This window comes from Rosa chinensis, chromosome 4, assembly GCF_002994745.2.
Source record: "Rosa chinensis cultivar Old Blush chromosome 4, RchiOBHm-V2, whole genome shotgun sequence".
NCBI lineage: Eukaryota > Viridiplantae > Streptophyta > Magnoliopsida > Rosales > Rosaceae > Rosa > Rosa chinensis.
In genome coordinates, this window is record NC_037091.1 from 12,704,462 (window position 1) to 12,718,447 (window position 13,986).

At 36.5% G+C, this 13,986-nt stretch overlaps 2 protein-coding genes across 8 annotated transcripts; one reads left to right on the forward strand and one right to left on the reverse strand.

The window, feature by feature from the left end:
- The first annotated feature begins 4,104 nt into the window (after window positions 1–4,104).
- On the forward strand, window positions 4,105–8,773 carry LOC112198018 (chaperonin CPN60-2, mitochondrial). Of its 6 annotated transcripts, none has more exons than XM_040518169.1 (18): window positions 4,105–4,238; window positions 4,463–4,487; window positions 4,599–4,730; window positions 5,212–5,371; window positions 5,532–5,707; window positions 5,803–5,898; window positions 6,030–6,134; window positions 6,253–6,339; window positions 6,424–6,513; window positions 6,612–6,704; window positions 6,819–6,887; window positions 7,087–7,164; window positions 7,279–7,374; window positions 7,567–7,666; window positions 7,832–7,935; window positions 8,046–8,151; window positions 8,246–8,324; window positions 8,422–8,773. In XM_040518169.1, the coding sequence occupies exons 1-18, from the start codon at window positions 4,213–4,215 to the stop codon at window positions 8,531–8,533; spliced, it is 1,734 nt and encodes a 577-aa protein (XP_040374103.1). In that variant the 5' UTR covers window positions 4,105–4,212; the 3' UTR covers window positions 8,534–8,773. The 6 variants fall into 6 exon arrangements, 5 of the variants coding, with proteins under 5 accessions (XP_040374103.1, XP_024194792.1, XP_040374104.1 ...); XM_024339024.2 differs by having other exon boundaries at window positions 6,624–6,704; XR_005809840.1 differs by having other exon boundaries at window positions 4,168–4,487; window positions 8,422–8,630; window positions 8,665–8,773.
- A 675-nt stretch (window positions 8,774–9,448) lies between these two features.
- LOC112198020 (PHD finger protein ING1) lies at window positions 9,449–13,570 on the reverse strand. 2 transcript variants are annotated; one of them, XM_040518171.1, is made up of 7 exons: window positions 13,346–13,570; window positions 12,506–12,578; window positions 11,702–11,889; window positions 10,809–10,872; window positions 10,562–10,661; window positions 9,894–10,059; window positions 9,449–9,812 (listed from the first exon to the last, which is right to left on the reverse strand). In XM_040518171.1, the coding sequence occupies exons 1-7, from the start codon at window positions 13,367–13,369 to the stop codon at window positions 9,705–9,707; spliced, it is 723 nt and encodes a 240-aa protein (XP_040374105.1). In that variant the 5' UTR covers window positions 13,370–13,570; the 3' UTR covers window positions 9,449–9,704. The 2 variants fall into 2 exon arrangements, with proteins under 2 accessions (XP_040374105.1, XP_024194793.1); XM_024339025.2 differs by having other exon boundaries at window positions 12,506–12,577; window positions 13,342–13,569.
- Window positions 13,571–13,986: the final 416 nt, after the last annotated feature.

Below are 13,986 nucleotides of genomic sequence, written 5' to 3' on the forward strand. Positions count from 1 at the left end.
ATACTCAGACAATCTATATCTTTCTCCCTCTTGTCGAAGTCACTTTTCTATGTGACCGAGACTATGGACTATATCCCTGAGACTGAAAGCGTGCTTATCGAGATGTTGTAGGACTTATTTCCCAACTCGCGAACACATGGCATTTCAATCCAAACGATTGTGATAAAATTTATCAATTTTCCATGACGCTGAAGCTGCGAAGAGAGCTGCAAGTGACCATCCTTTAGGGATACGGCTAAGAGACCCGAAGAATAATAAGAATCAGTCTATTAATGTAGTGCTTTATAAGCCTAGCTTAGAAGTAATTCATAACTTCATGCTACTAGAGAAGGGCTCCAATTGACTCTCTTTTTTACTTTCATTCTGCGATTAAGTTTCTGAATTTGTACAGTAAAGACAATTTGATAATGTTATGGGCATATAGTGTCATTTGGTAAAAATAAATCTCGTTTTGGTTTTAACAGTCATTTTTTGAAAATCATTTTTAAAAAATGCTATTGAGCAACTCCTTAGATATTCCGGTTTCACAAAATAGATGAAAGACATGTATTAGATCATCTAATTAGATTTTAATTTTAATTTTACTTTTTGTCAATGATGCAATTAGATGTTTTAGCACTTTGAAGCAAGAGCATATTCATTTAGAGGCAGCGCGACAACATGCATGATAAGAGGACCTACGTCGTTAAGTATGGTTATCGAATTGATCTCTCAAAGTTAGTTTGAGGATCGCCACATTGAAGGACTATTTGAGGTAACTGGAGCCTAGTAGATCATTTGATTTTTATTTATTTTGGCATATACCTAGAAATCAATTGTTTTGTACTTTGATTTTTGTTTCAGTGCTTGCTTTTGTTTAACATTTGCGTTTTGGTACTTTGGTTTGAGATTTTAGTTCAGACTTTAGTTTGACCCAAAAAAAAAAAAATTCATTTGTAGGTTCAGTTTCCCCTAAAACAATGTAACAAGCTTATTTAAACCTCACATAAACTACATAGTTTATCTAGGCACAATAAACATGAAGCTCATAACATCACATGAAAGGCTTACTCGACAATCGTCCATCTTGTAACATCAAATTCTTCTCGTTCTTAAGCCAAATGCCAAGTGTTAAAAAAAAAAAAACTATCATTGAATCTAATACTAAACATATTTTATCTGCCTTACCTTTGGAGTTGAGTGTTAGAAATATATGCTTTCTTTTCTTCTCTTCAAGTTATGTTCGGTCTCAATTTGCTTTTGGGTTCGTTCTCAGCGAGGTTATTAGGTGGGTCTTTGCTTTCGTTATCCTTTACATGTGTTTCAAAGGATGGATAAACGGACAACACTCACAGTAAAATATTGCGGAAGTGCTTTGACAATCGTCCATCTTTTAAGTTTTAATTACATCAAATTCTTCTCATTCTGAAGTCAACTGCCAAGTGTTTCTCTAAAGGTTCGGTGATAATTAAGTACTAGTCACCAACTTTTGCTGCTCTATTCACACTTAGTAGGTAGAAGTCACTACTATTTTTCATTGCACATATATTTCACCAATCTTCTTCGAAAACATATAAGCTTTTCCCCCAAAAGCATGCACCTTATTGTAATAGTTTCATTCAAGAAGCTTTCGTAGATGTCAGTTAATCCCCTAAACGTTTTCCTTTCATAAACTTCATTTCAATCTCAGTAGTTCGGGTGGTGGTATCCAAACGCTTACGATACCTAGAATTGGAGACTACACATTATACAAGGCCCAATCAGTGTTGGAGTTATTGTGCTCAGACAATCTATATCTTTCTCCCCTACTTTCGAAGTCACTTTTCTGTGTGACCAAGACTATGGACTATACCCCTGAAACCGAAAGCATGCTTATCGAGATGTTTGAGGACTTATTTCCCAACTGGCGGACACATGTCATTTCAATCCAAACGACTGTGATAAGAATTATCAATTTCCATGATGCTGAAGCTGCGGAGAGAGCTGCAAGTGACCATTCTTTTGGGATACGGCTAAGATACCCGAAGAATAATAAGAATCAGTTTATTAATGCAGTGCTTTATAAGCCTAGCGTAGAAGTACTTCATAATTTCATGCTACTAGAGAGGGGCTCCGATTGACTTTCTTTTTAACTTTCTGTGATTGACTTTCTGAATTTGTACACTAAAAACAATTTGATAATGTTATGGGCATATAGTGTCATCTGGTAAAAAAAAATTCTCGTTTTTGTTTTTAACAATCATTTTAAAAAATGTTACTAAACAACCCCTTAGATATTCTGGTTTCACAAAATAGATGAAAGACATGTATTAGATCATCTAATTTAGATATGATTAGATTTTAATTTAAATTTTACTTTTTGTCAATGATGCAATTAGATGTTTTAGCAGTTTGAAGCAAGAACATATTCATTTGGAGATAGCGTGACAACATTCATGATAGCAGGACCTACGCCGTCAAGTATGGTTATCGAATTGTTCTCTCTAAGTTAGTTTGAGGATTGCCGCATTGAAGGACTGTTTAAGGTAACTGGAGCCTGGTGGATCATTTGATTTTTATTTATTTTGGCATATACCCTAGAAATGTTTTGTACTTTGATTTTCTTTTCGGTACTTGCTTTTGTTTAACATTTGTATTTTGGTACTTTGGTTTGAGATTTTAGTTCAAACTTTAGTTTGACAAAAAAAAAATATTCATTTGCAGGTTCAATTTCCATTGGAACAATATAACAAGTTTTTTTAAACCTCACATAAGACATGTAGTTTATCTGGGCACAATAAACATGAAGCTTATAGCATCACATGAAAGGCTTACTCAACAATTGTCCATCTTGTAAGATCAAATTCTTCTCATTCTTAAGCCAAATGCCAAGTGTTTCTCTAAAGGTCTCGGTAACAATTAAGTACTCATCACCAACTTTTGCTGCTCCTTTCACACTCAGTAGGTAGTCACTACTATTTTTCATTGCATATCTACACCAATTTTCTCCCGAAAACGTATATGCTTTTTTCACCAAAAGCATGCACCTTATTGGAATTGTTTCATTCAAGAAGCCTTCATGGATGTTAGTCAATCCTAAACATTTTCCTTTCATAAAAACTTCACTACAATCTCGTTTTCTCCTTTTGTTTTTGAAAATCACTTTTAAAAGCATTACCAAACAACCTGTTACTAATTTGGTTTTAACTGCTCGGTGATCTTAACGGCGCCATTGCTATGGATTCCATCTTCGTGATCAAGCACTCCTCAATAGCACCTTTTGGAATGGTAATCTCAACTTGGTTAAAGATCCATCTTCTCCAAAAACGTATATCCTTTTCCACCAAAAGCATGACGCCTTATTGGAATTGTTTCATTCAAGAAGCCTTCGTAGATATTAGTCAATCCTAAACGTTTTCCTTTCATAAAAACTTCACTTCATTCTTCACAAAAAGCAAAAAAAAAAAAAAAACTTCACTTCATTCTCGTTTTCTCCTTTCTTTTAAAAGCATTACCGAACAATCCGTTACTAATTTAGTTTCAACTGTTGAGTGATCTTAACGGCATTGCTCTGGATGCCATCTTCGTGATCAAGAACTCCTCAATAGCACCTTTTGGAATGGTTATCTCAACCTGGTTATAAATCCATGACAATAATCACAATCAAATAAAAGAGAACAACACTACAATTTTTTTTTAATTTTTCTTTAAGTAAAGAAGACCAAGAAAACATGGAACACGATCAAATCCAATGCACACACAGAAACCAAATTCCCAAAGCAAAACACTCATTCCAGAATACATTACAATATTTTCAAAGAAACACCTTAACAAATTTTTTCTCACCTTAAATGGTACCTCAAGCATTATGCCATTATCAAATACACTAGTCCCGTTAAAATTGCCTACGTGGCATCGCACGGGCTGTATTTCCTAGTGTGGACTAGACATATTGACCCAAAATCTTTCACCCGATATACACGTGAGAAATCCCAAACTATATTCCAATTTGTGGGTTATTTGGGTTTTGACTATAGTGGGCTTCATCAAACTGTTTCAAAAGATGTACTAGAAGCTGTGACTTGTGAAGACTAGTGTTTCAAGTAAAACCCTCGGGCAAAAACCCTAAACGGTTCTAGACCCTTCCTCACCCTCACTTTTAAATAACCAGAACACACGCTGCTGACTCCCCCAACCATTCCCTCTGCAAGTTTGCACCGTCTTTCTCACTCTCTCTGCTTCGTCTCTCTCACTATGTATCGCCTCGCTTCCAAAGCTCGGTACTTTGCCCCCTTCCTTACTCAATCTCCTCTCTCTTTTGGGTTCTTTTCATTTCTTCCAATTCTACACATTAGTCCTCAGAAGAAAAACGTAATGTACACTTGTTCAATTCAGGGACCCAATTCTTTCTTTCGCCTGACAAGTTTCATTTCATTGTGCTATATGTTATGGCAGTTGATCTTTTCCGAAGTTTGATTCTTTTTTTTTTTTTTTTGGATTTCAGGGTTGCTAGGAACAGTGCCCAGCAGGTTGGTTTGATTGGTTTGCTTTGAAGGGTTTATTGATTGAAGCAATACAACGCTTCTTTGTTCTGTTTGAGAAACTCTGTTTTTTGATGTGTTGTTTCTTTGTGGTTTCAGATTGGTGGTAGGTTGAGTTGGAGCAGAAACTATGCAGCAAAAGACATTAAATTTGGCGTGGAGGCCCGAGCCCTCATGCTCAATGGTGTCGAAGACCTCGCCGATGCTGTTAAAGTCACAATGGGCCCTAAGGTTTTCTTCCACATCCCATCATTTTGTGCTAATCTTCTATTCATGTGCTGTTAAGTTATCTGTGTTATGTTTTGATTTCGGAAAGGACTGTAGAGTTTATTTTGTTAAGAGTGCTCAACTTGGACTATGATCAAATTCAATCATTTTATGCGTTTGTGAATTTGGATCATATCTTTGTCGGATTTGTGGTTTTCGTGTGCCTGACACTATGCTTATGGATCCGGTGACATGGATCTGTTGGTGCATTTTGCGCATATGTGATTGGAAGTTTATTGATTCCTCAATTCTTGTATAAATCTGAAATGAAAGTGGGTGAAACCTTCCAAAATATTTAGCCTTTCTAGATATGTGTAAACTTTCCAGTGGTCTTTCAAAGCATTTTGGTTGGTTATCGGGTGAAGGAAAAACCTTGAATTTAGTAACTTGTTCTTGATTTTTAATTTTTTTATTTACTGATATGACTAAACTTTTGTTGTTAAAGGGTCGTAATGTGGTTATTGAGCAAAGCTTTGGCGCACCCAAAGTAACAAAAGACGGTGTAACAGTTGCAAAAAGTATCGAGTTTAAGGATAAAGTTAAGAATGTTGGAGCTAGCCTTGTAAAACAGGTTGCTAATGCCACAAATGATGTAGCGGGTGATGGTAAGTCCTATACTCTAACATGGGGTTTCAATCATTTATCCATATACTTTTTAAGCTGAATGATGTATTCTTAGATTCTACTATTATCTGAAAAGGGAATTAGTTCTTATGTAATGCATCACTGGTACTGTTAAATTACAACTTCTCATTGTCTTTGTAGGTACTACTTGTGCTACAATCCTGACAAGAGCTATCTACACTGAAGGATGCAAGTCAGTTGCTGCTGGTATGAACGCCATGGACCTAAGACGTGGTATTAACATGGCAGTTGATTCTGTAGTAACTAACTTGAAGAGCAGAGCCCGAATGATTAGCACTTCTGAAGAGATAGCACAGGTTTGTACCATGTTAATCAATTTGTGGTTCTTCCATATAATCCTTGCTTTGTGATACATCTAAATTCTTTTGTTCCTGTGGATTAATGCTGATAGGTTGGAACAATATCGGCAAATGGCGAGAGAGAAATCGGTGAATTGATTGCAAAGGCCATGGAGAAGGTTGGCAAGGAAGGAGTAATCACGATCGCTGTAAGTTACATAGTCTACTAGTTTTCAAGTAACTGGCTTCTGGTCTCTATTAAGGCATGCTGGTGCCTAGTGGGGATTGAATTATAGTATTATACCCATGGTATTAAAGGCACACCGGTTAATATTTACAGGATGGAAAAACATTGTATAACGAGTTGGAAGTTGTTGAGGGCATGAAGCTAGACAGAGGCTACATATCTCCTCATTTCATCACCAACACAAAAAATCAAAAATGTGTATGTTTGAATCAGCTAGTAATATGTTGAAGCTATTACAGAAGTATTTTGTTAAACTGCTGGCAAAGTCAGAATGTTATGATGCTAATTAAACTTATTCATGTCCATGTGCTGACAGGAATTGGAAGATCCTTTAGTTCTAATCCATGAGAAGAAAGTCTCAAATATTAATGCTGTGATTAAAGTATTGGAGTTGGCTTTGAAGGCAAGCATTTAAATTTGCTCTGATTATATTGGCAAGTTTTTGGTTTGATAAAATTGGTTAACAACTTTCTCTTCGATCATTCAGAGGCAAAAGCCTTTGCTGATTGTCGCAGAAGATGTGGAAAGTGATGCACTTGCAACACTTATATTAAATAAGCTTCGTGCTGGAATCAAGGTTCGTTTCTACTCCTTCAATTATTTAGGTTTGATTTGTCTTCCCATGTGGTGATCTAGTTCCTTATGTTTGGATGTCAGCATTTTCTAATCTAATGGGTGTTGCCACAGGTTTGTGCTATCAAAGCCCCTGGTTTCGGGGAAAATAGGAAATCCAATCTGCAGGATCTTGCAGTTCTCACAGGTGGCACTGTAAGTTTCTTTTTCTTGCTTGGTTTTCTATTTCATAATTGTGTATTACTTTCCTGACCCCATCAATCATATTTTTCTAGAACCATAACTGACTACTTTTACTTTGTTTCTTAGGTTATTACTGAAGAGCTGGGTTTGAACCTTGAGAAAGTGGATCTGGATATGCTTGGAACTTGCAAAAAGGTGAGCATTGGTATACAAGTTTCTCTATACTTTGGCAGTCTTAACCATGGCATGCAATTCTCTGATGTGGAGAATTTAACCTTGGGTGTAAATATCTACATGTAGAACTGTTACTGATTAAAGGAATTCCCTTTCAATTGTGATATTTTGCTAGTTATGGGTTGCTTTCATTCTCCTATTGATTGGATGAGTGTTCTAGGTCACAATTTCAAAAGATGACACTGTAATTCTTGACGGTGCTGGTGACAAGAAGGAAATTGAGGAAAGATGTGAACAGGTTTGTCTCCTTGTGATATATAAAAGCTAAGATATAGTTTTCCTTTTTGTTAATACTTGCAGTCACCTGTCCTTTTGTACTTAACCACTATTCTCCATTGTATTCTGCAAACAGATTCGGTCAGCAATTGAAGCAAGCACTTCTGATTATGACAGAGAGAAGTTACAAGAGAGACTGGCAAAACTTTCTGGTGGTGTTGCTGTGTTGAAGGTCCGCTTACTCTGACATGTTCTCACTTACATTCTATGTCTAGTAAAGTCCCCACCTCATTTTAACCTTGAACTCAAAAATGTGATAAAAAAATTGTGCGGCTAGTTTAGTTTCTTCACCTTTACTTTATTACACATTCTTGGTAAGTGGAATTGTGGATAACAATTGGGGTTGTATTTGACTCTTCTACAGATTGGAGGAGCTAGTGAAGCTGAAGTTAGTGAGAAGAAGGATAGGGTTACTGACGCCCTGAATGCCACAAAGGCAGCCGTTGAAGAGGGTATAGTAGCAGGTAATTTATTCGTGCGATTTGTGCTTATTTGTTTATCAACTCATCATTATACACGCCAGATAAGGTTTGAAGTATTGCTTTATTGCATAAGGCACTTTCTATTTTTCAATCTATTTGTCCTGATATATTTGACTGAATAATCTTACTACTTTCTTCCCTTTGCAGGTGGTGGTGTTGCAGTCCTTTATGCAGCTAAAGAGTTGGACAAACTTCCAACTGCTAACTTTGATCAGAAGATTGGAGTTCAGATTATTCAGAATGCTCTGAAGGTTTGTATATTTTGCTTGTCTCTTGAGTTTGACTTCTACGAGTAACTAATTTGAATTACAGTTCATGAGGATTTTGCCTAAACCCTAAACCTATGTATTAACCCATGCAGGCACCTGTCCACACAATTGCTTCTAATGCGGGGGTCGAAGGAGCTGTTGTTGTTGGTAAGCTCTTGGAGCAAGATAACCCTGATCTGGGATATGATGCAGCTAAAGGTAATAGATGTTTCCACAATGACTAAAATGATGCTGGAAATTGATATGTCCTCGCACTGGTTGGGTTGATTTTTCGTTTCATTTTGCTTCGCAGGTGAATATGTTGATATGGTCAAAGCTGGAATAATAGACCCATTGAAAGTAATTAGGACCGCTTTAACGGATGCTGCAAGGTAAGCTGGAGAGCTCCTCAATCCTTTTCTGTTATTGATTAATCAGTACATCAGCTCTGATTCTTCATCCACTGATTTTTGTTGGCCTTCTGTGCAGTATTTCATCTTTGCTGACAACTACTGAAGCCGTCGTAGTTGAACTTCCTAGTGAGAAGGAGACCCCGGCAATGGGCGGTGGCATGGGTGGCATGGGTGGCATGGATTATTGAGGGCTGTCCCATTCCAAACTCACTATAGAGGCCACAAAACTGGCATGTAAATCTAGCATCAGTATTTAGATTTGTTTGGATCGCGAGTCATACGAGTTTTTTGGTCGGGATCAGTGTGTGGGTAGATCCTGTAATACAGGACAGAGAAGTTGTTGCCGAGAAGAATTTCAAACTAAATGTACGCATCTAGTTCTTTTCAAATAAAAACTTTTCTTCCTCAAAATTGTTTGGGGTTGGTAAGGATGATCTTTCTGTTTTTGGGAGAATTCCACAAATTGTCAGTTTGTCACTCAACTATGACTAGTTCGATACTTTGGACATTTGGTCACTGAAGTTTCAAATATATCACTTTGTTTATTCAACTATTATACTGTCAAATCACTTAAGTCACCTAAAGAATATTTTTTATAATTTTTTTCAATGAAAAAACTGAACAAAGTAATTTAAGTGATTGACAGTGTAATAGTTGAGTGACTAAAGTGATATATTTAAAACTTGAGCGACCATAGTGACAAATGAGTCATAATTAAAATTGAGTGACCATTTGTGAAATTTTTCCTTCTTTTTCTGCAGCTTGTTTTTGCATTGTAGCATTTTAGGAGCCACCAAAGTGTTGGATGAGTTTCTTTTCTGGCCTGAATTTCCTGCTATCATCTAAGAGCAACTGCAACATCATCCTAACTTTTCTATTTGTTCCCTAAGAGCGTCTCATGTTTTCTTTTTCAGCAAATTCAATTCAAGTCATGCTCAATTGCCTAAAATATTTGCCCCATTATTCAACGTTTAGGAGGCGAACGGTCAATTTAGATTGTTGACATAAAAAGAAAAATCACATGCTACTGGCTGTTGCAATAGCCAATTTAGATTCAGCAAAGCCTGAAGACGGGAGTGAAAACGTAGTAGGAAAACACAGAATTTGAAGAGGGGACATAAGCAATTTATTACTTTCACTCTTCAACTCGGTGCAAATCCATTAGCTTCACTGCAGGAGCACTTTTGTTGGGTACCACGACTTTAATTCTATAAATACAAAATGATATACAAATCTAACTTCCTGTAAAGCAATTAAAAATGTGTAAAATAAACAAGGGCTGCCAAATAAACATGGTGATAAGGACATTAAAATTCAGAATGTCAGCTTCAAGGTTCCAGGACCAGTTCTATGCATCATCTACCTTTTGCGTCGATTTCTCAATGCGGAACAATCTTGACAATACCACTTTCCTTTTGGCTGATCTTTCAAACCAACGCAGCCAAAATGGAACCATTCAATCTTGCACTGTTGGAGGAAAATCTTCCATCAGATAATATAGTACACAGCGAGTCTCAAAGGAGATGAAAAAAGGGGGAGATGACATACATTGGGGTTATCGCATGCAACCATATCTCCATAGCTAACTTGGTTACACAAACAGTAGGTTGGCTCATTTGGATCCACTGGTATATCCAAATCCATACCAGTAGGATTTGCAGGTGCAGGGGCAGGTGTAGCTTCTGGTGCTGTTGCTGCTACTGTTGCCTGTTTTCTGCAGAGAAAGTACGTATCATTAGGTCTCACCGGAGAGACATTAAGCATATCATTCACATGCCCACCAGGCAGGCTATATCATTGCCTTTTCCCCAATAACCCCAGAAAATTTGAAGGAATCAGAAGAAGTAAGAAACAAAAAGAAAATAACATCTCATGAGCCAAGTATGTAACGGAACTAACTACATGAATTTCAGGAGTCCCCTCTGTAAAAAATCCTGATCAAGATTACGTTTATCTCAGCTTCTTTCTTTCTTTGTAGCGAACTACTTGCTTCCTCCTTTTATTTTGCCCTATTCATTTCTGATTACAAGGAACCGTCTCTGTTTGGAATAATTTTTCCCTATCCTTTCAAACTTAGCCTTCACACTTTAATACATGGTGCAACTTATCATGGCGGTGTGATAGCACAAATTCATTCAAGAAATGTTAAAAGAGGAAAATCTGGTAGATGCATGGAATCAGAAAATTCAAATAAAAGATCAAGGAAAGGGAAATACTTCCTACGCCCTCCTCTACCACCTTCGCTGCTCCTTCCAGATTTTGCACCACCATCAAGACTTGGAGCAGGCATGGCACTTGCGGCAACACCATCTGAGGCTGAAATAATTATGTCCTTAAAAAATTATGAAACCTTTCAGAGGACAAACTATGTAAAAAACATATACTCAACAACTGTAGTTTGACGTGTAAAAACTAAATACTCAACAAGATGGAAAAGATGGAAAAGGGATAAAAGTAGAATACCAGGCCGGAGCTCTGCACCAATTTTTTTCAAATATTGATCAAGCTGTTGTATGTGTGTATCAACCTGAACATTAATTACAGATAGAAATTATCAGGGGAAAAAAGACATTAAATAATGATACATTTTGTACAATTACTACAATTTTCAAAAGTTTGAGCAGTTTAATTATTATTATTATTATTTTTTATAACATACAGAAAAGCGGACAAGATATCCATAGAGAAAAAACATCTATGTACACCAGCTAGAACACCAATCATAACAACAGACCAATTTCTATACACTTATGTTGGGGAGTCTTTCTAATTACGGAACCAAACACACAGACTTCAACATAAATTAAGAGGTTGCAATTGCAGGATTTGAACTTCCTATCCCCACCATGATACCATGATAACTTCTGTTGGTTACTTCCCAAATGAATGGACTATTACCGTGCAAATCCCAAGTTCCTTATAAAAGATTAAAACGTCTGCAGCAGATGCCTTAACAAGAGATCTGGGATAACAATTTTCCAGGCAAATTGTACTCGATAAATTGGTTCTATAGAATTAGTGCAGAAAACTAGAAGTGTAACACAGAGAACTAAAAAAAAAAATGAATAAACTTGGAGTTAAATGCATTATCTTGCATGCAGGGGGTGGGTCCATTTACATTCCCCTTTTCAGCATTCTCCTAATCCCTATATTTTATGTGTTTGAACAGGAGTGCAAGGGTAACCAGTATGGAAAAGGTGTTCCAACCCCTAACAAAAAACTACAGAGAAAGGAGCAAGATCTGGGAACTACTGATACCAAAATAGAAATCCAAAGATCACAAGAATTTAAAAAATTGCAAAACCAACAAGTGCAGCAATTATATGTATAGACAAAGATGGAGATCCACCACATACCAAATCATATGCCCGAACAGCCAGCATGACCTTTTCATCAGCAATCCCAATGCTATGCTTTTGCTCATCAAGTGCCTCATCTGAGAATCTAATAAGTGAACTATCAGGTGTAATATTTCCAGACTTAATCTCGCGCTTTATATCCTCTATTTCTTGTTCGCAACGTTGCTCATTCTGTCTTTGGATATCTGCACAAAAAGACATGAAACAACAGTCTGCATTAGAAACCCACAAAACAGATTCGAGACTAGTTTGAGTTTGCCCACGCATAACTCTTACAGATTTTAAAATTCCCTGTCAACATGAAGTTTAAGAATACAAGAAAACGATGGAAATAAAGTCTCCAGTGACTGTTACTAATATCTGACTGTCCCTCTCAGCCATAAAAAAGCAGTAGAAATAGCATCTATACAATGTTAAAAGAGGGGTACAGAATCTAAATGGTAATGCGACAGGTTTCCAAAAAACACTTCAACCACAAAAGACAAGAACTACAATAAGGCCCTTTTGTGGTGCACTGAGTACTTTTTTTTCAATCACATATCTTAAATGTTATGTCTTAACAACTATAAGTGAATAATATAATCATTGCTAGTAGACATATCTGACATTCTGACCTACTGAATAGACAAAATTGGTGATGATTGCAATTTTCCATCTATAGCTTAGTTAGATGACCGACTGGTCATAAATGGTACTCAAAGGATATAGGATATAATACTTGATGCACAAAAAGGAAAAATCAATAAAAATACATAATAAGAGGATAATAGCACTTGACAGAGGAAGTTAGCAGAAGCATACCTTGTAAACTCTTGTCTAGATTACGTAACACTGCATAATGCCTTTGCAGAATATTAGGCAGAGACTCCAGATCTGTGAAAGGGCAAACATTCGATATACAGTCATATTCTGAAGAAACGCGAAAACAGGAAAGAAAAGAGAAGTTTTCTATGCAGAATGTCTCTTCTGTGTGCATGGTTTTTGCACTTAGCTTGAAAATGCGTCATAAGAACTCGAGACTTTATTTTTAGATTTTTAATACCACAGACAAAGGAAAGCAGCCAATAAGGGGAACAAGTCAAGCTTTGACAACACAACAGCACAAGCCCTCTATCAAATGCAAACACAAAGAAGTTAAGAGTTTTTATGCCTAGCAGAGTTACTTGTTTTTCCGTAATCCACTCTGTCTACTTTAACCTTACACTTACGAGGATTTGATAATCGATGAAGGGTAAAATTCTATCGAGATGGGCAGTAAAAGCATTACTTTGGGTTGCTTCAACTGAACCAAAGAACACATAAAAACTCGGTTTTAGGGATGATATTCCGGTATTCATGACAAGTAGTGTTCTTTTCCTCTGATATAGTGTCCTATCACCCAAAGTTCATCTACTTGTTCTCCATAAATTGAATATCCCCAAATTGAATTTTGATTAAACCACACAAAGTTGAGCTCAGTTCCCTCACCCAAAGGCACAAACTTGAGACACAAGTGAACTATCTGACACAAACCCAGTACATTTCAATTTCCCAATTGCGTATTAGAATCAAATTATTTCGAGACCCAGACAAAATAGAATCTGAAAAGCAAAACAATCAATAGTGTAATGAAATTGCGAGAGCGAGAGAGGGCTTACTGGCATGAAATTCTTCGAGGAAGGACATAATTATGAATTGAATAAAACCCTAATACTACTTCGATTGCTGATTGCAAATTCGTCCCTCTCTGAAAACCCTAATAAATAATTTAATTTTATAAATTTCGGACTCGTACGAGGAGAGAAGGAGAGAGAGAGAGAGAGAGACAGAACGCTGCAGTCTAATTTTGGAAAGTTTCTAATACCGGCCAGTATCAACTCCCAACCAACAACAAACAAAAAGATAACATCAACCAACAACAAACTTGATCTTTTTTTTTGGACCCCATTTTTCTTTTATTTTCTAATGTTTTTTTTTAAATTATCCACAGTTAACTTACATGAGGATAACTTATCTGATTTTGAAAACTTAAGCATCTCCAACAGAATACTTATTTCAAAAAAAATTTGAAATTTAACTAGTTTTAGACTAAGTTTGATCTCCAGCAGACTAGCTAAACAAAAGCTACATTTAGCTTTAGCTAAAAGACCTAGCTATATTTAGCTAGAGAGGAGAGAGAATTTAACTAAAAGTTAAATTTAACTTGAGATTTAGGTATTTGCTGGAGCATAACTCAATATTCAACTAGCTATATTCCAATTTTAACTACTTTTAGCTATCAAGATAACTATCACTGTTGGAGA